General features: G+C 37.9%; 1 protein-coding gene across 4 annotated transcripts in view; it reads left to right on the top strand.

Moving 5' to 3' along the window:
* ZBTB16 (zinc finger and BTB domain containing 16) overlaps positions 1 to 27,522 on the top strand; it is a 1,288,889-nt gene that overhangs the window by 1,190,773 nt on the left and 70,594 nt on the right. For all 4 annotated transcript variants that reach the window (XM_044081079.1, XM_044081076.1, XM_044081078.1 and 1 more), the window contains exon 5: positions 12,731 to 12,901. In XM_044081079.1, coding sequence (XP_043937014.1) covers positions 12,731 to 12,901 — 171 coding nt within the window. The remainder of the gene's footprint in view (positions 1 to 12,730; positions 12,902 to 27,522) is intronic.

Genomic DNA, 27,522 nt, shown 5'->3' with positions numbered 1-27,522 from the left:
AGAAAACTACAATGTTTGTATTCCCACTGAATTTTTTGATTTTTATTAGCAGAGAAATATTTTTAGATACAAGTTTATTTCAAACCTGTAAATTGCAAACTTTGGGGATTTACTTAGAATAATGATTGTGTTTATATTGTATCATAAACAGCATGTTGCAAATTGATCCAATTGTTCTATTGCATTGCATCATAAACAGCATATTGCAAGTTAATCCAATTGTTCTGTTACATCATAAACAGCATATTACAAGTTAATCCAATTGTTCTGTCATCCATATAATGTGCATATTCTCTATAAAAATACATTTCACTTCAGTATCTGCCAAATCATAATATACAGACTAAACATTATTGAAGTCATTAGGCCCATTAAGTGCCATAACTGTACTAAAGCACAGTGTGCCCATAGCTGTGCAGCTGAATTGTTGAAAACTATTTTAGTCCTTGACATATGTATTATTTTTGTCTGCACCAGTACTACAGCCTCCTTTAGATACTTTATTTTCTCCAAGAGTATAATAAAAATGCATCAGTGCATTCTGTTCACTTTTCCCATAGTAAAACAGTGTCTCTTTATGGAATTTTACTTTTCCAGCTTAATAAATGAATGGAGTTCACATTGGAAACAGGGCTTGACCCCTCCTTACTAGACTTGTATAAACAGGTAGAGCTATTCATTTTTCCCATGCAATATATTGTATTTACTGCAGCAGTTCATTTTGTTCATTCTTGGAGACAATATAAAGTACTGCAGAAATTATTACCAATATATAGTTACAAAATACAAACCCAGGAGCACTGCAGCATTTTTTTTGTTTAGCCATTCGAGTACTTCACTTCTTCTTTCAGCTTTTCTCAGTTAGGGGTCGCCACAGTGGATCACCTGTCTACTCATGATTGGCAGTGGACTTGTACGGTGTCGAGTTGCCAGCCCGGCACCCAACCTTCCACAGAAGGCACACACATGCACACATTCACACCTAGGGCCAATTTAGTGTGTCCAGTCCACCTACAAGCATGTTTTTGGGATGTGGGAGGAATCCGGAGCACCTGGTGGAAACCCACATGACCACAGGGAGGACATGCAGACTCCGCACAGAAGGCACCCCAGCCAAGGATCGAACCGGAGAACCTCTTGCTGTAAGGTGGCAATGCTAACCACTGCACCACCGTGGCCGCCCACCATGCGAGTACTCCACTATTACCAGATTAAGGCATTAATAACTTCAGACTCTGTAAGATGGATTTTTTTTCCCATGAGTTACAAAAAGGCTCTCAGGCCTAATGAAGAGATGCAAGATGCTTAAATTTACTAGACAATAGTGCTGTAATGTCATTTGCTTGCTAGAAACATTTAACTGAATCTCAACATGAGAAGCTTTATAAACATGACTTCTGTATAGTATAGTTTGCTTTATATCTTGTAGATAAATGCAAAAGTGTAGCAAAACTGTTGTCAAAGCTAATATGGAGGATAATAAAATGTACCAGATGTACTTGACAGACATCAAAAGTAAACATTTTGGATTTAAATGCATTATAGCCCTAAATCACATAATGCCAGTTTTAACTGTACTTTCAGCCTAGATGTGTATGAAGGACTAGAATGCCTTTTTAATGGTTCAGATTTTTATGGATATAGGAGTATTGACTACATTAACATGTCTTTGTACAAATCAAATGACTTGTTTGTTAGATAGCTGTTTTCAGCAGGAAGCAGGTGATGTACTGTAATGATAGTTCTTGTATGGCGATTGTCTCGTGTGTGTGTGTGTGTATGTGTGTATATATATATATATATATATATATATATATATGTGTGTGTGTGTATATATATATATATATATATATATATATATATATATATATATATATATTTTTTTATATATATATATATATATTTATTTAATTTGTTTTATTTTACATTTGTTGACCGGGCTAGTCTAGCTGAATAAATGTCCATTTTTAGTAGAGGCCTGGGGAGAAAAGCTCCAAGCAAAAAAAAATGGGAAATTTAACAATGCATATAACTATGAGAAGTACAATACAAAGTTAGCACTCTGATAGAGAACAGTTATAAAATAAATTTGTAAAACTAAACACTTTTAGTGGAAATTTAAACTAAACAATTCTACAACTCACAGTAGAAGGTATAAGCAAGTCTTAGAAAAGGGAAAAGAATATATATATTATTCTAAAATTCCTGAGTAAGAGTCAGTAGTAGTAAGTCAATTTGGAGGTAAAGGTTATAGGAGTTAGTGTATGGATAGAAGTGAGAAAAGATGTCAATCTGGGTTAGTGCATGAACAGAGCCAATGAGCTTTGAGATGTTCTTTAAGATGTTTTTTTTAAAAAGAGAAGTAGAAGCAAGGGAAGTTAAGTCAGCAGGAAGCTGATTCCAGAATTTTCCTGCAGTGTTTGAGAAGAGTGAATCCCCAGCTTTGTTGTTAGCTTTATTAGAGGAGACTAGAAGTTTGTTAGCAGAGCGTAGTGTAGGTAGATTCATATAAGGTGTAATAAGATTAGTGAGGATAGGTGTATTATTAGGGTGGTATAGGATCTATTGAGTAATAAGTAGTTGTTGATAGAGTATGTGGCTATGAAGTTCTAGCCAGCCAAGTTGTTTGAGGTTAAGGCAGTGGTGAGTTTTAAAGGGGGAGCTTGTGATGAATCTAGGTATGCTGTTATAACAGGTAGAGAGTTTAGAGAGGTTGTTTTTGGATAGGTTGGTGTATATAACAGAGGCATAGAAAAGGGTGGAAATGAGGTGAGTCTGGGCAATTGTTTTTCTTGCAGGAGGGGTAAGAAAGGGTTTTATTCTATAGAGGGTGCCAAGTTTTTTGTTGACAGACTTAATAGTTGAGTTAATGTGTACGTCATAGTTGAGTTAATTATCAATAGTTACACCTAGTATGTGGGTTGTAGTCTCTGGGGTAATGTTGGTACCATTGTTAGAGGTTATAGAGAAGGAAGGAACAGGTGATTTATGAGTAGGAGTAAAGAGTAGTAGTTTTGTTTTTTGGGGATTTAGGAGGAGGCAGTGTTGCATAAACCAGTCTTCAACCTTCTTAAAAACAGTTTGGGTGAGAGAGTGGAGAGAGGTTATACTCTTGGCTGTACAGATTAAGGTGGAGTCATCTGCATACTGAATACAGGTGGCTTGGGGTATGTTAGTATGTAAGTTGTTAATAAATAAGGAGAAGAGTAGGGGACCTAAGATAGAGCCTTGGGGTACTCCTATTTTTACTGGTAGTGAAGACAGGATGTTATGCCAAAGTACTGCTTGCTGTCTATTTTCCAGATAAGATCTAAACCATTGTATGGCTTGAGGATCTAGAGAGTGAGCCTAGCAGTAGGTTGTGGTTAACCATGTCAAAGGCTTTTGACAGGTCAGTAAATAATGCAGAGGAATATAAGTTATTGTTATGATTTTTATTTATGGAGTCAGTAAAGGGTAGAAGGGCAGTTGATGTACTGTGTAATGGCCTAAAACCATGTTGGCAGTTTGCTAGTAGGTTATTTTGTAATAAGTGGTTGAGTAGCTGTTTGTGAATACAATTTTCCATTATCTTAGCTAATGGGGACAGTAGGGCAATAGGGCGATAGTTAGAAAGCTCAGTAGATTGTCCTCCTTTATGTAGAGGGAAGATATGGGATATCTTCCATAGAGCAGGGATTTTGCCCTTAGAGATAGATCTGTTAATAAGGATAGAGATGGGATAGTCTACAGCTTTAACTGCTATTTTTAGGTATTCAGATGGGAGTTGGTCAGCAGAAGGGGTGCAAGGCTTCAATTTTTGAAGTAGCTTACAGATGAAAGATGTAGATACAGGTTGTATTTGAAAGGTAGGTAAAGAAGTATTGCAGATATTTGGTTGGGAAGCAGTGAGAGGAAGTAAAGAATTGGCCAGGGTTTGAATGGCTTCTGTAAAGTAGTTATTAAAGGCATCAGGGATCAGGTTGGAGTTGTTACTATTGAAACCAGTTGGGTTTGGAGTAGTGGTGTGGCCTGGTTGAAGAAGTTTGTTTATCCCACTCCAGAATTTTTGTGGGGTTTGTTGATTGGTTTGTTGGAGGCCGAGGTAGTAATCTTTTTTGTCTCTAAGAATATCTTTTTTGGTGGAATTTCTTAGTTGTTTAAATTGGAGGTGGGTTGTTGGACATTTGGTAGATCTCCAATTAGCCCAGATATACATATATACACACACACACACACACACACACACACACACACACACACACACACACACACACGCGTGTGCACAGAGAGAGAGAGAGAGAGCATTCCTAAAAGGGAGTATGTATTGTTGCGTAATTTGACCCTTTTGCATTTTCTGTAATCTGTTGCCGTTTCCCTGTAGATTGTTTAATAAAACATCCTTCCTTTGTATGTGTAATAGCTTAAGTTGACTGTAAAGCAGTACACCTGGAAAAAAAACTGAAACATGTGATCTAATGTATTAATTTATCCGTGATGTATGAGATTCTGTTCTGACCCTTGGAACCGGCTCAGCTCTTATAACAGATTGAGAACCAAAAACTCTCGAGCTATGTCCCTACCCAGAAAGCCCCTCTCTTGATTACCTCAGATCCCATTTGCTGCTCTTCTACATCAGACAAGTCAGCTGAAACTCTCTCTTGAGCCAAGTGTAATTTAGTATTTTTTTACTTAAATCTTTGTTAAACCTTTCTTGAAAGTCTTCCCTTCTGTTTTTTTATTTTCTTTTGGTAACCCTCTCTTTTTACACTTCACTGTTCCTACCATTGCTGGTAGTTTTTCTGTGTTTAAGAAAACAAAAGGAGGGGGGTAGTAGCTTAGGTTGTTTGAGTTTCTTCTGTGAGTGAGTGTCCTTCAAACCTTTTGTACCCTGTGGTACCTTTATTATCATCGTTGGTAGCTCCTATACTTTTCCCTCTCTACCTTCTGATGGTTCTCGCCTTCCATTGTTGGTAGCCTCCCCCCTCCTCTTAGTTTTTGACTGCATGTGCATGCGTGTGTCTGTGTGTTTCTGCAAGTTGACTTTGTGTCTCGTCAAGATGGCAGATAAAGGCAATGGCACTACAGGATTCAAGCAGTGCTCCAATTTTGGGAGGAAAATGCCCAGTTCCGATGGGTATATGGTGTATGTCTATTGCTTGGGACTGATGCACTTGCAAGAGAATTGTGCTGCTTGTCAAGACTTTAGTCACTGGGCCCTCATAGAAAGAAAGAATGAACTTATCCTTAAAGGACTAATTAAAACATCCTTTGGGGCTTTGTCCAGTCAGCCAAGGACATCAAAATCTGACATTTCCTCAGTATTAATAAGAAGTAATAAATGTTTAACGGGTTAAGCACACTAGACTCATGAGACCCCTTTTCAGGGGTGACCAGGAGCAATGCCTATTTGTGTAACTTGCTCAGAGTCGCACAACAGGCAAATGTGGACTGTGCTAATCAAAACCAGTGCTGCTGCAGTGTGAAGCAGCACATAGTCTTAAACCACTGTGCCAAACTGCCAGCGTAACAGAAACTGACTGGTACATCAGATTACCTAAAAGAAGCTAAACACTGCAAGGAGGCAGTAAGGGAGACTGGGGGGGGGGGGAGGATCGGTGGGTAGGGGTACTGGAATGCAGAAAAAGTTCAATCTGCAGTGGTAGTATAGGAATTCTTATTCTTGAGTTTAGCTAGTTGGCAGTATCCCATTGGGGTCTATATTATTTCAATGAAATTTCAAAAACACGAATGCTGTAAACAACAAAAATGCATAACATTGAAACCTTTATTGTGGGGGGCTGCACACCCCCTGCTAATTATATACACCAACCCCGAGATCGCATGACCATGAGTAAAGGGCAAATTTCCTGATCTTCACTGTTTTGCGATCTCACAGAACACACATAGATGTCCGGCATTTTGGCTGTTTACAGTGCTCGACATTTTAGTTTTTCATTATTTTAATAGGGACCCATCCCATCTGGAGGATATTTTATACAGCTTTAAAGCCAGATCTCCACAGGGCATACTGCAGTGGCAGTGTAGAAGATTGCAACTAAAGAACTGTATTACAGTCCCTGCAAAGTGAAGTTCATAGGTATATTTGCTAGGCCAACAACCACCAAGGCCTTTATAAGCATAGCGTGCAATCCAATCCAGTTGTGTCTGTATGTATCATGAGCCTTTATTAGGAGACTGTGTTAGGAAATTTTTAGTGGTTATGTGAGGGGATATGTTAGTCTGGGCATTGCTGTCTGCCACTGTCTGTCAGAGATATGGGAGCCAGACCCAGGGTGGATTTCCAATTTCCCATCTATTGGTCAAGGTTACTCTTAAATAGGATAATTCACCATTCTGATATTTGAACCTCCTACCTGTCTTAGTTGTACAATCTAAAAAACACAGTATGAATTGCAAGTGCCACAGGAGAAGTTTAATTTCTATGCTAATGAAAGAAAAAAAAACTTCTAACCTGCTAGGAACATTCAAATACATTGAGGGAAAAAATCCATTTAGCAGAGATTCAGTCTTCTGAAAGAATTGCCCAGCCAAGGAGACTTTGAAAGTAATAAGACTATGGTGTGATGTATGTCTCACAGAAACACATATGTGTGTGTGTATTTTCTATATGTACATGTGTGTGTTCAAATGTAAATGTTAACAAATTTAAATAAACACATAAATGTAAATGCTAAATTTAAATAAACACGCATACACTTATGAACATGTATGCAATAAAAACATATTTCATGTGTGATAAAACATATACAGTGTATAGATAGTTTTAGTTTATATACAGTTCTGTATCTTCACAAGTTTGTATATTAAGAGTTTGTTTCCATTCTTTGGATATTACTGAATTTACTAAACTTTTATTTGTGTTTGTTAACCAGATGGATCAGTTGCCTACGTGGTTCTTTTTCAGGCTCAGCCCAGGAGCCCCACACACTGTTGAAGTGAGTTAGAGCAAATAAATGGAGGCTGAGGGAATTGAACCTGATCAACAGGAAGGAGGTCATTAACGACTCCTGGCTTTCCTTAACCTTCTCTTATAATTACCAAACTATTATAATTCCTCTAAGCCTGTCATTTTTATGCTACGCTGAAAAGAACTAAATGTTAGCACAGTGTATATGCAAAGGCACATGTACGTACACAACAACAAAACACTCTAGCCCACAGAAAGCAAATGTATGTTACCGTTTTAAAGCAGAAAGAAAATTGAAAAGTAAAACACAAACTGCAGTTACATTCACTTCATTGTAATAAGAAATTAATAGCCTACTCTGCAGCACACAAACAGAAAATTCTGCTGACTGAAGTCAGTGCCTGTAGTCTGAAATTGTTGAAATTTGAACAAAAAAAAATTAAAACAGAGGAATAAAAGGTAAAATACACTGATTGTAGCTAGCCATTTGGAAAATAGTATTGCCAGCAAAATGGACATGATTTGTATCTAAACAAAGTAAAAAAAAAAATAGACTACCCGAAACAGAACTAAGTTGTAAAGTTGTGTACAACCCTCACTATGCTGCTTAAATGCATTGAAAAGATGCCACCTCTATTAACATAAGGGTATAAAGTCCTGAGTATGACCCAGGTGACTCAAGTCACCAAGCTGTGTGCCTTCTGAAGCTGGCAGGGTGAGCATGAGTAATGCAGTACTGCCAGCTCAACTCTCTTCAGCGGCAGAGTCCATATCTCTCAAGTAATCAGCGACAAATCCTGAAATAATCGGGGACACTTAAAATATTAATACTGATAACTCAAGGTATTGATAGAATAAGAGAATGTGAAGTAACATCCATTTTCTGAAGAAAAAGAAGAGTAACTCTTAATTATTGTCATTATTAAGTGTAATTTACGATCTGTTCTCCGAAAGTCTCCAGTTTCAGGATGGACTAATGGGAACAGAGGTAAAATATGAGTCTAAATCAGGGATGTCCCGGAAAAATCAGGAACAGTGGGAAAGGTATGGTAGAGTCACGGATGGAGATTGGGGAGCCACTTAGAAGCACTGGCTTCTGGGGCAGGCAAGGCATTCTTGAGGGGTTGCCCTCACTGAAGCATAATGTAATCTGATCTCTGGGGCATGTTACTGGACATGTGATATGGTGTTAAGCTAAAAATAAGAAAACCTGTGATAGCTGCCTAAATGGCAACCCCTGTAGGTCTGATGTCACCCATGGTGAAAATAAATTAATTGGCCATTTGACTGACATGGGACTGATGGTCATTAGGCACTATGGAGAGAAAAACAGGCAAAATGTATAGTAGAGATGAATAATCAGAACTGAAGTAAAAAAAAAAAAAAATACTTGGGGGACACTTCTTTCATAAAAACCTAAACAAACTACATAAAATTTTATTCAGTATAAGCTTGGGCAGTTAATGTGTAACCCCTTAAAATGGATTGAAAACACTGTTATTAAAATAAAAACTGGAGTAAATGGTGGTGGTGTTTGTGATATATATGAAAATATCTTGAAGTGTAAGACAAGATAATCGTGAGCATGACTTGCGGTTTCACCAGTCTTCATGAAACTCATGCTATAAACATAAAAAACTGAAACTTCTAGAAGAAAATAATTTCCTTATGTGCCACCGCACAATAAACCAAGAGAGAGACAGACACACACACACATACAGACAGAAAAAAATGTATGTGGGGGAGGGTGTGTGCGTGTTTTCCCAACACAAGCTTGTGCAGGCATATAGTAGAGTATCCAGATCTGCAGGCAGTAACACTGAAATGCATCTTTGACCAGCTCAGGTAGCCTGCAGTGGTTCGACTTCTGTTACCAGTTAGCTGTAATCCAGTTTTGTTTTGCTCATAAGCTTTTATATTTATTAATTGTCCTTTCTTGTAAGTAGTGTGAACACAGTCCCTTCATGAAGCCAAATATTTTCATAGGAGATTGCTAGCTATTCCAAACATGTACAAAAACTTTGGGAATTCAGAGTATTGTGTTGCTGTGGGTTTAACCTGATGAGCAGTCCCCAACAGCCTTCAAAATATTCAAGAAAATACTTTCAAACCTGCACAAAAATAAGAATCATCTAAATAACTGAATCTATAAATCTGACTTTACCTACTTGTGCTATGCTGTTAGTCATTGCCTGGTCAATTTAATAGTATTCGGTTACCATTGTTAGTGTTCAGTACTTGCTATCTTGGGCTCTTCAGGTGCTACTGCATTACTTGGCTCACCTTCCTCAAAGGAAGGTACAACCTTATGGCCCATCCTTTCAATCCTCATAGGAACAAATGGTGGGAGCAGTGTCATCACCCTTCTTGGGGATCAGTGTTATTTGCTCTCTAGCCATACTGGATCTCCTGTATATGTCTGCTGCATTTGAAGGGGATGGTGTGCAATGGGCATTTATCAGGGCATATCTTCTGCTTTTGTGAATGGTGTTCCCTCAGTAGCCCTTCCACCCCCCCCCCCTTCAAGGCAGACTGCTTTCAGTGTCCCCAGTTTTCATCAGTGATTCTTCATGGAGTTTCCACCAGTTATCTTTGTGCCTTTCATCCCCATTTGAGGGAGAGAGTGTGTGAGGCAGATAGGCTGTGCCTTGCCTCATTGTCTCTTGCAACCCCCATCCAGCCATTTCCCCTGATGCTTGTGCCACTTAATTTTGAACCTATGTTGGTATAAGCTTTTGTCAAAGATTTTGTCATTCTTTTGCACAAAGCTGGTCATTGTTAGTTATTTCACTGTTGCTGTATTTGGCAATTCTTTTTTTGGATACCAATATTTAGATTTGTTTGTGTGCTGCATTTCAATTTGTTGTAAAATGTTCCAAGTATTTTATTCCTTTAAACTTTATCAAACATTCTGTGCCATTCTGTGTATCTTTTGTAAATTCTGCTTTATTTAACTGTGCTACATGTCACGTATTGCAGCTCTAGATGTGCTTTGTATATGGAGTTCTTCTCCTTGACTTGCTAGATGGACACGCATGTTTAAGAACTTATGATAGATAAATTTCCCTTTGCCATTGTGACCTGGGTTGTTGCTGAAGAATCAAAAAAAGACCACTTATTTTATCAGCAAATGAATAAAATTAAAATAAATGTCTTTTCTGCAAATAATCTCCCAGCAGGCATGTTTGTCCAGAAATGTCATGTGATTAACATGTCCCAGTACTGCATTTGTTAAATCATTTCTTAAATGTCTGTGTTATTCTGATGCAAGCTTTACTTAAAATAGTTCTTTAGTTTGTATTTTCTGATCCAGTAGCATTTATATCGTTAAAAGATTTTTGTTGATGGCTTGTAGCTTCATACACTGAGGTTTAGAAGAATGATGCCTGTAGTACATGTTATTAATTTTATATTTCTTTTTCTGTCTATTCCCCAACATCTGAAGGTCATATTCATATATCTACAAATGAGCATTATTGGTACCGGTTTTCTAAAGTTCTTCCATAGCTTTCTCAAAAATTTCAAATGCGATCGGAGGTGCCTTAGTACATCTTCAGGGAACATTGCAGAAGTCAGATGTCACTTAGTGGTTAGACAGCAGTTGTGTTGTTTGCTGCCATCAAGAACTGGGACAAGTGTCTGACAGCTGGATTCTAGCTACAGTGACATTGCTGTATACAAGAACATTCAGTCACTAGCCACTGTGGAACAGCATTTGCCAACATCAGATAAACCAGCTGTTGGACAACACCTCAGCAGTGGCATCACTGTATGCCTAAATGGCACTATGAGAGATTAGTATGTAAGGAAGACAAATGTATCTGGTGATCATTATGATACCAGGACATAGGCAGTTGCATGGGTACCTAATTTCTAAGTGGCATTGTTCAATGTGAGGATTGTTTTAGCAGCACACACTATTTTTATTTTTTTTTATGTATTTATGTATGTATGTTGTCCATTTGGCCACTCCCATTTACTCTGAGGCCCCATAAGAAAAACTCCTTTAAGAAAAGTTTATTAAAAGTGTAGATATTTAACATAATCACAGTTGTACGTAAAATAATTTCTTATTTTACATTACAAAAGCAAATTATAATACAGTAGGTAAGGGAGTATGGGCACAGTGCATTGTATAATCAAAGTCAGAATGAGCAAGTTCTACAAGACAGAGCAGGTAAACCTTGGTGGGGTAGGGGATTGGACAAGACAGAATAAGACAGTAGTGGATTAAAGGGTAATAATACGAAGAGGGGAGGGGTTAAAAGGAGAAAAGGAGTGGGCAGATAATGTTTGTTCTAATCTGTTCTGTAACAGGAAGTGAAATGGTGGAGGGTAATTAAGGGATGGAAGGACGAAAGCTGCTAATAGAAAGTAGTAAGAGGAGAGAGAGGATTAGGATTTGATGTCAAGAAGTATGGGTCACTGAGTGAGGGGAGGATAAATGGAAGATAAAATTGACGTAGTTAAGTAATCAAGCAGATGACAAGAGGAGAGAATGTGTAAGTATAGAGAAGAATTACATGGGGAAATATGCAGAGTAAAAACTATTCACTTGAATGAGATCTTGTAATATCCCTACCTGAGCTGAAAGGGGTGGGGGATAGTTGTGGAGTGATTAGAAGCAAGATTCAAACCTTGCCTAATCTTCATTGATATTGCTGCAGGTTAGAATGGTGATGCAGGTGTACTGCTGTTGGTAGTAGCACAACTTTTGAAGATGTCAGTAATTAGTGGTATTGCTGTAAATGTTGTTTGAACCAGTAGCAACACATTACACCTTGGGGAGGGGGAGAGCACAGGAGCCATTCAATTTTATTCTTCTCTTTTTGTTTTGTTGTGGGTGTGTTGTCGTCGTACTGTTTGTTATAATCAGGAAGTGACTCCTGCTGTCAAAAAGGTGATCTGGTCCTCACTGGTAGCACTGCCCTAGACCAGAGTAGTGTTCAAGCAGTTTTTGCTGCCCTCTGACTCTTAGCAGTGTAGTCACTTACGTCTGCACACACAAAGTAACTTACACTGGTCTAGGCATGGAACTACCAATAATTTACACTGGGCTTTTATTGCATTTGTTTAAAAACGTCATCTTAGACTATGCTTAAGCATTATTATTTTACAGAAAATATGCTCTGTATAAGGATGTGTGAGATTGCCATATCATTTTACCCCCACAAAAAGTCACCCTTTGTTATCAGTGTCTAGGTTTGTATCATCATATTTTTGCTGTAATTTTTCCATAAAAAAAACTTGGGGAAGATTAATTTATTAGATTACTAATTCAAATGATATTTTGTCAAATGTAAATGTCTGTTTATAGATTGTGTCTGATGCTTTGTAAAGAAATGGAAAGACGTCGTTTGGGTATTTTTATTGACTTTTTAGTGATTTACAGCTTATTGCAGTTTGTCACAAACTCTTGGGTTGGTATATAAGTATTGTTTGAGGATAAAGTCCTCCATATCCATGTAGGTGACTGAAGGTGTGTGCGTTTGTGTGTGTTTGTGTGGTACATTGTTTTTTTTTTTTTTTCTCTCAATGAAGTATACAGTTACTTTGGAGCTCTTTTCTGTAGAAGCCAAGAGTCATGAAGGTGCAACATTTTGTCTACTGTAAAATGTTAGAGATGCTGTTGAACTTGCAAAATGAAATACTGTACTGCAGTTTTAAAGTTAGGAATGCTTCCTGCAATTACCATACAAAGGAGGATTTGTCCAGTTAGTACCCAGAACACACGGTGTATTTTATTCTTTTTCTGCACTGCAGCCTTTTTTTTTTTAAACTTTGACTTCATTTAGTCTTATGTCCACATGTTTTTTTCAGGTTCTGATATGGCTGTGTTCTGTCTTCTCTGTGGGAAGCGGTTCCAGACGCAGGCAGCATTGCAACAGCACATGGAGGTCCATGCTGGAGTTCGCAGCTACATCTGCAGTGAATGCAACCGCACATTTCCAAGCCACACTGCCCTTAAACGACACTTGCGCTCACACACAGGTAAACCTGAATTGATCCTTAAAGCTGAATGTAGCATTTAGCCAGTTGTGGATTTCAGACTGTCAAGAAGCATCTAAGCATAAAAGCAATCTACAGCTGTTAGACCTCCGTTTTAGTTATCTGTTCTGGTCATTGTTAATGATGGAAACAGCAAGCCTTGAAAGTGGCTGCCTCAGTAAGCTTTCTTAAAATGCTGACTTGCTGATGCAGTGTATTACTCCAGTGTTACAAAGTTTGGTTAGTTATTCTGCACAGCTTTGCACCATGAGCATTTATTTGTATGGATGTGTGTGCTGCCTTTTGTAAGCAATTCTGAGTAAGAAAGGATGCTTCAGTATTGTATGACGTGTAGTCTTGTTATTGAAATACCAATAATGACCTCTGTCTCCACCTATGAGAAGTTACATCATTTGACTTAAATTCACAGGTTTCACTGTCCTAGCATTCTGTACAAAATCTGGCTGGGTATCTTGCCAGGCAAAAATATTTTAAACAATGTATTTACTTCATCCCCTTTTGACAACACTAAAACTGATGTCATCTCCCTGTCTGTGTACTTTTATACTGTACTGACGCTGATGATTGCAGTTGAAAATGTAGCACTGAGTTCTCGTGCTGGTTCGGTAGTCATATGGTACTTGACAATTCTTTCAGCAACAATGCTAAAAGTGTAATGGATCCTGACTTACAATGTCTCAGGCTGTGTGCTAGGAAATGTTTCCATACAGTATTAGCAGAGACCATTCTTTTTGTTTTATTAATTTTTTTCTGATCTGCATTTAACACACCTGCAGGGACTTTTGACTAAAACTGTATCCCCACAAGTGTAGCTTACATCATCAGTCATGTTGAGGTTTATAATCTAAATCATTCTGTCTTGGAATACACAATACCACTGTGTATTAAACTGAGAGATTGGGTTTGGGACCAAGGATTCTGTTTTCATTCTCTGAAGGAGTTCCTTCTGCTAAAAGTGTCTGTCAATTCATTAAAGCATTGCTTTTCATCATCTGGTTTAGAAATGCAAACATTTCCAACTTAAACTGGACTTTCCTTTCAATCACCACATTATAAATTAATAGAAAGACTTTAAGAATAAATAGCTACGGTTTATGTGGGATTTTTTTTCACCTTAACAGTACGGTATTCACGGTTTTTTTTTTTACACTTCTCTTAAGAAACCATTTGTTTTTCTCAGAAGTTCAAAAATAAGTGGCAAGTCACACAGATTAAATATGAGCCTCTCTGGTTTTATATGGCTAATGGAAACAACCTTAAAAAGTTTGGAAAGAATCTTAAAAAGTTTTGAGCTTTAATTCTGACCTAGATAGCTTCTTCACTTTGTAACATTGTATATTGCTGCTAGCACTAGAAGTAATTGCTCACTTTTGTCTAAAGTAAGTTGAATTCATTTGTAACATATAACAAAATAATTAGTACTGTTGTTCAACATCAGTTTGGGATCTAGACTTTAAACTGTAATGTCTCACAGAACTTCAGATCAAACTATAGCGACATAACAGTTGGATAGATGTAAGTTTGCTTGCCGATACTTTTGCTTGTTAGGGTTTTACATTTTGTTATAGATTTGTTTGTTTTTTAATGACTTGTAGCTGGATTTTTTTCTGCTTTTGAATGTAGCTTTCATTAGTATATTCTTAAGATATATGTAGCAATATACTTTATAGTAACACCTAGTAATGATTCTTTAACTAACATTGGATTCTACGGCGGTTCTGACCATAGCTCTCTAGTATTTTCTTTGACAGTGTTATCCACTAAGGGTAAAGTCATTTTACATTAATTTTAATATAATGAACTGTTTCACTCAAATAACCTTGTTCAGCAACTTTGTAGTCAGTTTGAACACACTCCTGAATAATAATTTTGCTGTGAGCTCTTCAGTAGTAAATGCCTTTCTATTAATTGATAAGAACTTTCCTAGGGCAAAACATTAGTTGCATAATATTTGCTAGTGTAAACATCAGTTAAGGTATAAAACCTTGCTTAACTTAAGCGAAGTAAAAGAACTAATGTAGCTTGAGAAGACATCATTTGAATTTCAGCAAATTCTGGCTAAAAAAAAACAGCTATTCAGAAATTCACCTAAGCTTATTTAAAAGAAAATTGCATGCAGGTAGTCAAAGAAAGGCTACAGTTGCCCTTGGTACTGTCTCCTGGGAAAGGGAGTTAACCATTGATTGAGAACTTTGGTAAATATGTTTGGTGTATGCTTTTACAAAATGTACATACTGAAGACAAGGGTCAGCCATCCCCCTGATAATTAACACTGTTAGGGATCCATTTTCAGTTATTGAAGAGGACAAGGAATGATGATCTGTTTGTAAAGTTTAATGTTCAGGATAGAATGGCATTCCAGGTGCATTTATATATCTTGCTAAGCCGACCTGGAAGTCTCCCTTAGCACTGCCATCCAGTAAAATCTAATTTACTGGATTACGTCATCTCTTCTCTGAAGTCTATAATAGTTCCAGTACATAAGGTAAGTAAGTTACAGTAGCCCCTTCTGACTGTTGTCACTGTTACATGGTTAGTCTTTTTTAGGAATTGCTTTGAATAGTCTGTGGACTTTTGTTGATCTCCAGTGCCTCTGTAACATCTTCAGCCCCTCCTGAGATATGCATCATCACATTATTTTGTTTTCCCTTGTAGATTTTGCCTTTCCAACTTGTCTGAATTTTGCCAACTAGTAGGTCAGTTATTTGATTTAAGAATATCAACCTGGGGCTATGCTTTGGGCTGAAACATTTGACAGCATTATCTACCATGATGTTGTTGGCTGCTTTTTATAAAGTTAGTCTGCTGTCCTCTGTCATTTGTTGAAAGTTACAGTGGCTGTCCAATCACAATCAGAAGTTGATGAGTTAGCATGTCTGGAACCCTCACTTTAAATTTTGGATTGTTTCAGGGACTCGCTCTTAACCCCAGTCTTGTTTAGTGTAATCCCCCCCCCCCCAGTTTGTACTAATACTTGACACGTTAACTTGCTGATAGTAGCGGACAGTTTTGACTTTAGCATTAAACTGATACAGTTCAGTAAATCTTTTCTTAGACCTCTGTGTTTACTGTCATGAAGTCCAGAAATTCCGGTTCTCAGCCCTTCTGACTTTTCTTGGTCAGACAAGACTATTTCAGTACTTTATAATTTTAAAGATATGTTTTTCATCCTCTGTAACAGTTTTCTAACAATGTAGCAAAAAATGCAATAGCTGCTAGAATTACTGGATTAAGTGGGTAAACAAAAAAAATAATGACTCCTTTAAGTGGTAATGGTGGTGCAATTTCAGGGCCCGAAGTTTAGATTATCCTTGTAACATATTGTCTAGGATTTTTCCCTTATGTATTGCATTGAAAATGTAACCCCACCCACTCTAAACACACAGCTTTCCCACTATCCTTTTCAGATAAAATATTCACAACTAACCCTTCTCTTCCAAACACGTAGTCTAACTGACACTGCTTTCTGCTGTAGCCACTGTTTATCCTTCATCCCTTTACTATTCCACCTCTGTCCTTGTGCCCTCTCCCCACCTGGAAGAATATTAATGTGTATGTGGTTGGGTTAGACAAAAATATTCCGTTTTGTAAAACCTGTCGAATCAACATTTCATGAATGTTTTTAAGGTGAACTTCATCAGTTTTTCTGTTTTAGATAAATACTAGTTTCTTCACTTGATAAAATGCCAGCAGCTTAATTTCATTAAGTAAAGACTAAATTTATTCCTTTGTGCTCCCACCAATGAAACTTAATACTAGTAAGGTAGGTACAGGCACAAATGTATGTCTTGTGATTAGTAAATTGCAGCCAAGTGAATGAGCCAGGTGTACTCAGTGCATCTGTGTTTGATTCCAAATATTTGTCAGCAAAATTTGTGAACAAGGGATTTGTTACTTGACAAGTGACACTCTTGCCTTGGGGAAAAACATGGTTACTGGCACTTAAAAATACAATACTTCACACTGTCTTGTTACTGTATTTGTACACTGAAGTGACAACTGCGATTTATTTTTCAGACATGCTCTAGTGCAAAAATGTCACAATATTAAAGTGTTACCTTGCTAAAATCTTTTACATTTAAGTGATGCAAAGCAAGGATTACCTTCCTTCTGCATTTAACCATTTGTTTAGATATGTGTTTCGGTGCATGAACATTTATTTACACACAAGATTTGCTCAGGAGGGTTCATTCACCCAATGACCTATGCTAGTCATTTTTACTGCTTTCATTTCTTTGACAAATGGAGCAAGTGTTTTTGCAAGGAGTCTACATATTTAGTGAAGCTTGATAAAAAGAAAAGTCTTGCTCTTTGAATGCTTTACAAGTGTCATAAGTATAGTAGTAATGCATGCTATCCACGGATCTTGTTTTACCAGTTTATAATTTGCCTTTTCTTCTGTACCAGAAGGATAAGCCCAAAGCATATTCCCTGCAGTCTGGGACTTGGGGACACACACACAGTAATGTAACCTTTAACCACCATCTTTCTACATTAGTGAGGAAATCTATTTTGTGTAACTTATAAACAAAGGTATGGCATTTAGGTCCAAGCAGGTCATTGTTCCACTGTGTTTGGCATTCATCAGACCTGTCATTGAGTACAATGCCCTCTTTGGTATGTACCTAACCAGGCATATCTAACAATTGGTACATCCACAGAGGTTCCTCACTAAAAGTATACAGGGCGGAAGTAGCATGTCCTGTGCAGACTGCCTCAAAGCTCCATCCCTTTATTCTGTCTCCTACATGCTGTTGATGGGAGATCTATGATTGGCATACAGGGCATTGTCAGACCCCACGCTGGTGGATCTCCTTGATATCCTCAAAATTAACAGCACTAGAATTACCTGTTCTAAATACTTAAAGATTGCCTGTGATATAAATAGAACCTACTGGTGGGACAGGTATGTATCCCAGAGACTACACCTTCTCTGGAACAGGCTCCCCATCCATGTGAAGCAGAGTTCCTCCCTAACCCAGTTCAAGTCGGCAACAGGAAATTCAGCCCTGCTTTGGCACCCATGTCTCTAATGGACACTGGCAGCTGGTAAATTGTTCACCTTGGCCTCTGCTGAGACTTCTGAATTGTACCAGAACTTGTCAGTGATTTGAGATGCATGGCTATACTTAAAAAGGTTCTAGTGGTAGTTAGCTAAGTACACACTTATGAGCTTATGTGCCAAGTTCCGTTTTTAGTCTGGTTAGCATTTCTTTAAAAATGAAGAAAATATAGTTGGATCAGTGAAGTTGTGTTGCTTGGCACAGATTGACATGACTTCTTTACCAACTTGTGCCGAGCACTAGCAGTCAGTCTACTAGCAGGTCTTCATCTTATATCCCATACTCTGTTCTCTCAGCTGCCACTTGCGTACTGTGAGTCTTTGAAAAAAATGTCTTAGAACAGTGTTCCTGTGTGGTCTCAAAAAAGAGACACTTGCCTAGATAACCAGTGAATTTAAAAAATGCCTTACTTCACTTTAATTTTCAGCAAAAGTTGTGAACATGGTACCAACAGCATTTATTTCATTAAATGTGGGTATATATGCTGTAATACCTTCTGGGTTTAGTTATTATTTATCCTGTATTACCAGGAGGTTATGATCCTCATCATATGCTATTATGTTTTTAAATTAAGCCTTTACTCTAACTCTCTAGTTTTGTACAGGCATTTCTTATAGCTGGTTGACAAAGAGGATCATTTAGGTCAGTGCAATGGCGTTGAAAACAAAAATCTGTATAAATGCAAATACCTAACATTAAGGAATGCAAAATTGGAACGGTAGCACGTTTTTAACAGATTCGAATGTGTGTAAGCCAGGCATCATTGTAATACTTTGTAAAAATTTACTACCACAATGATATTCACCTGAAATTAATTTACTCTGGAACACCGTTGCATCCACATTTATTAACTCAAACAAATGGGAAGTAAAGAAGCTGACAAGTTCACCTGCTCATGCTGTAAAGTGAAGTAACTGAAATTTACATGTCCTCTTCCTTTTATTTATACTCCTTTACTTCTAGACTCATTGATTCTGGAATGGTATGATGCCCATCATATAATAGTCAATCTAGATCTCTTGAGCATTTTCTTGAAGCCTAGACATTGCTCTTCAGCTGGTGGGGTTATTGCTAGATGTATATATTGCAGCATTCATATTGTTAGGCTGTTTTATTTGGGTCAGATGGAAGCTAGGATCAAGTTGTCATTGTTTTTTATAGTCCACACTACTTTGTGTGTTACTTTTTTCAGTGCAGCCACAGGAAGTCCTCTTGGAAAGTGCACAGCCCCACAGACAGCTGTGAGAAGTCTGCAGAACCCCATGTTGTCTAGAAAATGAACCATCGGATTTCACGAAGTGTCAGTGCAACACCTAACCAAAATCTAGTGCTAAGACAAATAAAAATTTTTCATAAGAGCACTTCTCCCTGTCCCTGCTGAATGTTTGAAGTCAACCCTTACCGTAACCTAATGGCCAGTGATGTCAAGAGACACCCTGACTGGCAGTTTTTATTTTTTGAAGGAAAAATCTCATTCTAAATGTTAAATATGCCATTTTTTTGGAAGTGCACTTAGATCAATATTTTTTGTTTGTTTTGTTTTTACCTGCAGCAGAAAGCTGGCCTTTGTATTTTTATTTGCATGCTTACAGACATCATCTGTCTGTATAATATACCTTTTAAGAACTTTTCAGGTAGTCTGGTTCCTAAATGTAAAATTCTTTGTAGGGCTAGTAAGTGCAATTTCAACAGATTAAGCTTGCATCTTGCTAATGAGCTTCACATCTTGGAGTCCCATCTTTGATTCCCACAGCCTCGTCTTGCAAAGTATGCAATTCTGAGCAAATCACTTAATCAGAGCAGGTCTTGTGAAGGGTGATGTTTGTGCTTAGTGGGTCTTAGCTGATTGACCAATAAGTAAAAGTGCTATTAAAATGAAATTTTGCCTAATCTATAATATGACCCTCCATTCTTTTATTTGATTTGGCATTTTTCTGAGACTATGCCAGCAAAAGTACATTTCATTTCTTCTGACATCCTGTGTTTAACCTACAGTCATGGAGTAGGCTTAGACAAACACTAGCAGTTTAAATGACCTGCTCAGAGTTAAGTAGTCATTGACTGGAACAGAGGTGATATTTGGGATTTCACATTATGTTTGCTGTGACTGCTAGATTTGAATAATGCTGCCTGTGAAATTATGACATCTGAAACAGAAACAGGACTGATGTATTGCATGTAGATGTGTAGTGGCAGGAGGGAAATGTTCTGCATTTATGTTATTGTACAGGGTTAAAACCTTTGAGATGTTTGTCACATTGACCCATCCTGAAACTGAATCAAACAAGTCTTTCATTTTTCCTCTTTTAATAATTTGTAGCACATTTAATGAGTTGGTGTGAAGCTTAATTTCCCAATTTCTATTTATGTGTAAGGTGTACAGCTTGTGTTATTGTCTAATTAAAACTGAAAGATTATAGAAACACTGTTATGGCATTGATTTAGACCTTGTCAAGACATTCTAAGGTTAAAAAAATGTACTAATGCTTGGTTCCCAAACAGCTCTATGCAGACAATACATTGCCTCGTTAATATTCTGCTGCTGTTCACTGCGTGTGTTTTAATCTGAGCCCATTTGCCGCCAGAGCTGCATGTTTAGTGTTAGCAGCTGTGTTTGGTAGGGGAGACCAGCCGAGTTCTTGGCATTGATGGATCCCTGATTTACACAACTCATTGTATAATAAACCCTCAGCTGGGTGGGAGAGACATTTTATAGCCTGGTGTTTGGTCGCTTGCTACATTAACAAATACACCAGGTAACAATACAGTGCCTTGGACACAGGTGCAGAATGCCAGCTGGAATTGAAGGGGATAACTTGTAATTGGTCCCTTTTGTCCCCCCCTTATAATGTCAAACTCATTAGGTAACCTTAGTAAATTAATTAGCATGCAGTGTATTAGTTGTTTGTTCCTGTGGATAACTTCCTTGTGCATTGTACAGAAATGGGGACACGCACACGGATCTCCCCCTTGGAAAAACGCAGATGTTGTGATTGGTTAGGGGCCAGCACAGTGTTAAGTGTGTTTATTTCTTCATTACTGACCAGGTATTAGTCTGTCATAGGAGTGCAGAACCCCCATCAGCTTGGCTTTTAGCTCAGAGCCAGCAGTGATGCTCTCTAACACTTTTCATTTTGCTGTATTTGACTTTCTCTTTCTTTATTTTTCCTTCTCATCTATCTTGTCCTTCTTTCTGCTTACTGCATCTGGTACTCCTATATTTTTATAAGTAAACTGTTAGCCTTTTCTTTTCAGAAAACAAAGGGTGTAGTTATCTTTTAGAATTTTAAATATTTCTTATTTGTGAATCTGTCTTGATGCATGCAGGTTCCCTGTAGACTGCTTGTCACATTTACAGCACCCATTCCAGATTTTCAGCTTAAGGAGAGACTTGCCTTAGATTTTGGCATGCACCATTTTAGTGTATGCATGTCAGGGTAGTCTGGTTACAGCCCTTGGACAGTCGAGTTCCTTTAAAAACATCTTGCTCATGGTTATATCTGATGCAGTTTTTTGATTTGCCACTGTGGGAAAAGTAGAGAATATATTAAGATAAGAAGAAAGAGTATACCATGTAGTTCAGGTAGTAAGGAAAATACACCTGAAGACCTGTGTGAACATAGTAAAGATGTTAAGAAACTGAGCACTATGGTTTTGAGTATTACATGTTCTGATTTAGCTATTTAATTTACAACCACCGGTGTTATCCATGAAAAGAAAGCCTCTCTGTGACCTATCACTCCAGTGCTTTTGTAGTTAATATTTAAGTAGTATTAATATACGTGTATTCTCCTGACCCATAGTAAAACTTCTTTGCCCATCATGTTAACCTTACCACATATGTTATTGGCAGCTTTTCTCATAGAACTGAAAAACATAATTCAGTCATAAACTTTCACATTTGTAGATAATTTATGGACAAATTGTGTAAGCCAGTTGTACATAACATGGAATATATTCTGAGGAACTCTGTGTCAGAACTGCAAGACCTGATCTTAGAGGTCCTGATACTTTGTGATTTATACAAAGAGCAGTGAATTGTGAAACTCATTACACCTTGAAGGTATTTCTTATACCTCCTGGTGAGGAGTAGCTGCACCCCAGAACATCCTTGCTGTTTATATATGTTACTTGTAGATCATGGTACCTCAGAATAGAGGGAATGCTCCAAGCTACTGCAACCCTGGATTAGTGTACTGTTCACCATTCGCACTTTCATTTCTGCTGTTTCAAGGATCAGAGTTGTAGTTCTTAGACTTTCAACAAATGCCCTTCAAAGCATTCAGTTTGAGATTCTGGTGTCTTATTAGTTCTAATACCAACATTTGACTGCTGTTGGAACAAAATGTTGAAGTGAACTTTATACACACAGTTTTGCAAGGGGTTCTAATTTATGATCAAAACCATTTTTGTAAATATTATTCTGGTTTAAAGCATACCTTCAAAAAATGTAATGTAGCAAAGAAAACCTTCATGCTTGCCCCCTCTTGAATAGCACAGGCATCAGGAAGGCATTAATGCATTCAGCAAAGCTTGCAGAAAGGCACCATTCTGCTGGTAAAAGCTGACACTCTACATCTGTGCTGGTGTTGTGCCAATTTAGGAGCATTTGCACTTTTTTTTTGTCTGTATTATGCCAAAAAAAGAATCCATTGGGTATTTGTGCCAAAGATCTTACATTCCAGTCTGTTCACGTTCTGCCAGTACATGCCTTTTAAACTGGCCTTTTTTCTAGATTCACAGATTTTGAACTCTGTAATGGAAGAAATCTCAGCATGATTGCTGCAAATGCAGTCTGGATGTTTGAAGCTTAAAAATTAGCTATACATTTTGAGGGTCTGCCAATCCATATTTTCCATTAAGATGCTTTGATATTTTGTGCTCACCACTTCCCCCACACTGGTTTAAAACGTGAGACTTGTACTTCATTTGTAGATTACAGGTGTGTGGCTTTTCCTGAAAACCTCTAATTTTGCTATGCGCTAGCTGTTTAGTTTTGCGATACTGACACCTCTGTTCGTTTTGCATTTCCTGTACCCATACTTCTTTACTATTTTTGCAATTCTTTAACCTTACTTTCCCACAGATATGTTTGAAATGAGGTACTTATCCTATGGGTCAGCATGGTGCAGTATTTATTTTTGTTTGAGCAACAGTCTGATTTGCTCTGCAGCTGTTGTATATTGCAGAAAATGTATTTAACTTCTGAAGTCACTTTACTTCCCTCCTACCTGCAGTTTTTCATCCCTCATTTTTATAACCATCAAACTGTTGCCCAAGAACATGATAAAAGGTGGCATACTGCTCTGTTGTGCCATGATCCCTTGGATTAGATATTGAGCCATGATCCCATCTAATTGTCTCTGACAGGGTTCTTCTTGATAACAGAAATTAAATGGACAAACTCGGCAACATTAGTTCATCTTGACTGATATTTTGGGAAGCACTGTTTGCTGCGACTGTGAAAGAGGGACTCATCTTGTGCAGGTGGCAGAACTTTTCTGTAGGAGCTGATGCGGACAACAGTAATGATGAGGGGGTTTGCTGGGTACACAAAACAATTTTCGAATACGACAGGCTGGCATCATTAATTTGACTGTCCTGAAGATGTAAAATGATGGCCAGAGGTTTATCAGTCACAGAAATGTCTAAATGCATTGGTGTTGAGTTAATTTTAAATGTCTAGAAACACAGTATGATGCCAGACTAATGAAGTGGGAGGGCCTATGGACATCTGCTTTGATCTTGAAACCATTGCTAGAGAGTCCTGCAGAAAGGTACCATATAGCTGCCTGCCTCCTTCCACACTTCGCCTTTAGCAGAAGATAGAAGTGGACTTTTATTCAAAGTGTGGGAAGTTCCAGTTAATGTAAATTTGTATTACTGGTCACTGTTGGATCAGTTGTAGATCTCCTTCGCTGGTTATGAATTAATACTGTTTGGTGTTAATACTTTGTACTGTGACTGTTGTCTGATAACTGTATGTTTGATTTACATGGAGGTGACTTTCCATTGATATGTTCCAGATTGTAACTTGTTTGTTCCTTGAAGGTCAGTAAAATCCAGAAGAAATGGAAGTGCATTTGCCTATCTTTTGTATTTCCCTGCTGATCTCTGGGCTTACCAGCCCTCGTTTCTGCCCCACTGACCCTTTATGTGCAGTTGTGGCAGTACCCAAGTGTATTCTTCTGTCAGGTAGGTCAGTCTGTGGCTCACTTCGTGTATGTGAGGCAGGAAAGTCTGTCATATAGAAAATTTGATGTCCTTTGTGATTTGCATCTTTGGATCATGTATAAATGTATGAGGACTAGGCATTTTCAGAATCCATGCAGCATTAATGTCTATGCGCAAATTCCTTAATTCTGATAAACAGACTTCAAGATGATACTCCTGGACTTTATCAATGGTTTCTTCATCAGTGCCTCCTTCTGCACCCTCATAAGAGGAAGAGATCACAGCCAATTATTGTACAAACCACTACTCCACCCAGCCTTGCCCTAGCCAATCATGTGGCACCGAGGATGATTAAATATGGCTTGCCTAGTGTGGCTTTTGTTTAAGTAACATGTTGAGCAACAGTCTGATTTGCTCTGTCTTGAGCTGTAGATAAAACAGTGGTCTGTCATTTGTCACCATTTAATAGTGCAGGGCCCTTATTTGTGATCCTGTCACTTATATGGTCTAATCTTGTACTCTTTTACAAGTTTGAGTGAAACAGTACATCATATTCGGATTCAGACTGCTAGACCTGGGGTGAAAAGCTTGGTTACGTCTCTCACCAATACTTGGGTGCTGGTTATGATTCTTGTATGACTGGCCAGGAGCTAAAATGGTCAAGCAGCCAGTGATCTTTTACATTTTCCATTGGAAATCCAGTGAGTAAGATAGGGAATGTCTTACCCTTGGTGGAGGTTGGAGCCGTACCTCTCAACTGTACAGATTTTCTGCCTCATAATTTTGGTCTGTTATTCATAAAATTGTGTTTTTGGCAAATTATTGGCAAATCATTAAATACTGAAGTTAGAAAATAATTCACTTTCAGACTTCATACCCTTCAAAAAATTCATGTTAATGCGAAACCTGTTATTGCATCAACTTTCCAAGTTTGTAAGAGCAGTTTGTAAGAGCAGTATTTAAAAATTGTCCCTATTCTGAGCCTATGTCCCACTTTTATTTATGTCTTCGTCAGATTTCTTGCTCTAAGAGGTTGAAAGGTATGGTTGGTGCCATAACTGCAGTTATTTCTGGGTCAAGAAGGTGCATTGGCAAGTTGGATAAGAACTTGGACTGTTAACTATAAATTGTAGTACCCCTCACAGACGATGGTAAGGCTTGGCCTGGAGAGAGCAGAAAGTTAGCTAAGACAAGTATAGTCAAACGTGTGTGTGTGTGTGTGTGTGTGTGTGTGAGCTTAATTTGTCATGATGTGGATCAATTCTTCAAGACAGTGAAGAACCCATATTTCACACCCATATATCAAGTGAACAGTCTTGACATCTTGCATGGAAGATTTACCGATTAGTTGGTTACCTTTATTGCGGAAAAAGTTCACAATAAGTAGCTCAAGATACACTTGGGACATATTAATCAATAAACCATTTAGAAACAAGTATGAAATGAGTCCAAATTGCTGGTAGAAGATGTATAACAGTGAGCACTGTTTGTAATTTTCCCAAGTACAGCTAATGGACACTCATGTTTCAGTCTCAAAAAAAAAAAAAAAGCTGTGGTAAAAGAACAGTTGTCTGGTGAGATGGCAAATGTGTTCCATGGAGTTATGATGCCAAAAAGGATAGCTCAGTAAAAAAGGCATGCAGTGAGACAATGAGAGTGTAAATCAGTGAAATAAGAAGTGAAATGTACATCATGAAATGGAGACACCATCTCCCTGAGTAAGAAGATTTAAGAAAACTGAAACTAGAAGTCTGTAAAAGAAGATGGTGCAATGATGCACTGTGGAGACAAAATAAGGTAACTCAGGAAAGCATACCTCTCTAATGATATGAGTGCAAGATAAAGAAGCAAGTAGAAGAGATAAAATGTCTGATTAAGAAGAGTGGGTAGAGGTGATGAAAAAAGAAATGACAAGTGGATGTGGAAAGGTGTTCTGTACAATGTGCCTGTAGGGTTAGTTTTTTTTAGAAGGTACCCTCAGACATCTAATGTCGATTACTGCCTTATTGGGAGTCCTTTGTTGGATTTATGTTTCAATAATTGTCCAACAGGTGGTAGAAGGGAAGTTTTATTACAAAGCTCCATGGTTTTGGATTTTTCACGTTGTGCACATCTGCATTTACTGATCGGTATACTCACTGGCTGTGCTTGGAGGGGTGGACAGATTAGTACCTACCTGTATTAAAGCAGAGTCGTCTGGGTACCAAACAGCTGAACTTGCTTACAGCACTGATGTATAGAATTAATGTGGTGAGTAGCATTGGACTCTTTACTGACCATTAGGGTATTCCAGTGGGAGAACGTGGAAGACACTGTTGCAGAAGAGATTCAGTTTTCCACTTAGCAGCTTGTTTTCTACATTGCAGTTAACTGAAAAAGTAAAGTATGTCTTCCAAGGTAACACCAGACGCCAAGTCTGTGAAAGTGTATAGTGAGCTCTACACCATCAAAAGCCTTACAGAGGTTGAGGAACAGTTTAGCCGCAGTCTCACCTACAGTCTCGCTATTCCTTAAGTAATCACAACTGATGAGAAGGGCAGTGTCTCTACTTTGTGGTTAGCACAGAAGCCCCGTGTCCTTTTAGGGAGATGTTTGCCAGTGGCTTTTTCGAGCAGTGTAGCAAGAAAGCTTACATAGGGCTTTGGCTCTGTAGCTGCTTACCTAACCCCTTCTCACTCAATTATACTCCTGTTTGGGGATGTTTAGGGAATTCAGTGCAACCAAAATGCACTTAAAAAAAACATGCTCTGGAAATGTATCTAAGAATAATGCAACATGTGACTCAAAAACCAGTCTCATAAAAAAGGTACATTACTTGGGTCATTATAAAATATCCATGTCACTTTTGCAGGCCTTTGTATTATGTGACAACAATCACAGAATGCATACTTCAGATGACAGCAAGTGACAAAAGTGAATGGATTTTCAACTCGTATAGGAATCCCTAATGAAATGTTTAAATGAATACCATTATGACAAATATTTGAATTAATGCAGTTTGCAGTGAAAGCACTGGAAGTCCATCCAGGTAGCATAGTTATGCAAGAAGGTAAAAAGAAAATAAATATTTTATGGTGTTTGCATGCTTCAAAATAGTAAAACCAAATGACTGAAAACTATGTGGGGTTATAATTTGTGTGAAATATAGAGTAAACATTACATGCAGGACTGCATTTTAGATGCACACAAAAAAATCTGTTTGCTTAAAAAAGGGCTGAGGATTGTTCGAATTCATTTTACTGAAGAAAGAAACGTTCAAGCATAACAGTTTGTAACAAGGACAATTTATGCTAAAGCACGAGCGCAGTTTGACATGGGGATAATGAAAAACGTAGGTCATTGTGGATGACTTAAGCTTTCAGTAGC

Source organism: Protopterus annectens, chromosome 8.part0 (genome assembly GCF_019279795.1).
Source record: "Protopterus annectens isolate FY-2018-M chromosome 8.part0, PAN1.0, whole genome shotgun sequence".
Classification (NCBI taxonomy): Eukaryota; Metazoa; Chordata; order Ceratodontiformes; family Protopteridae; genus Protopterus; species Protopterus annectens.
Note: the sequence above shows the minus strand (reverse complement) of the source record. Positions and strands in the feature narration are given on the sequence as shown.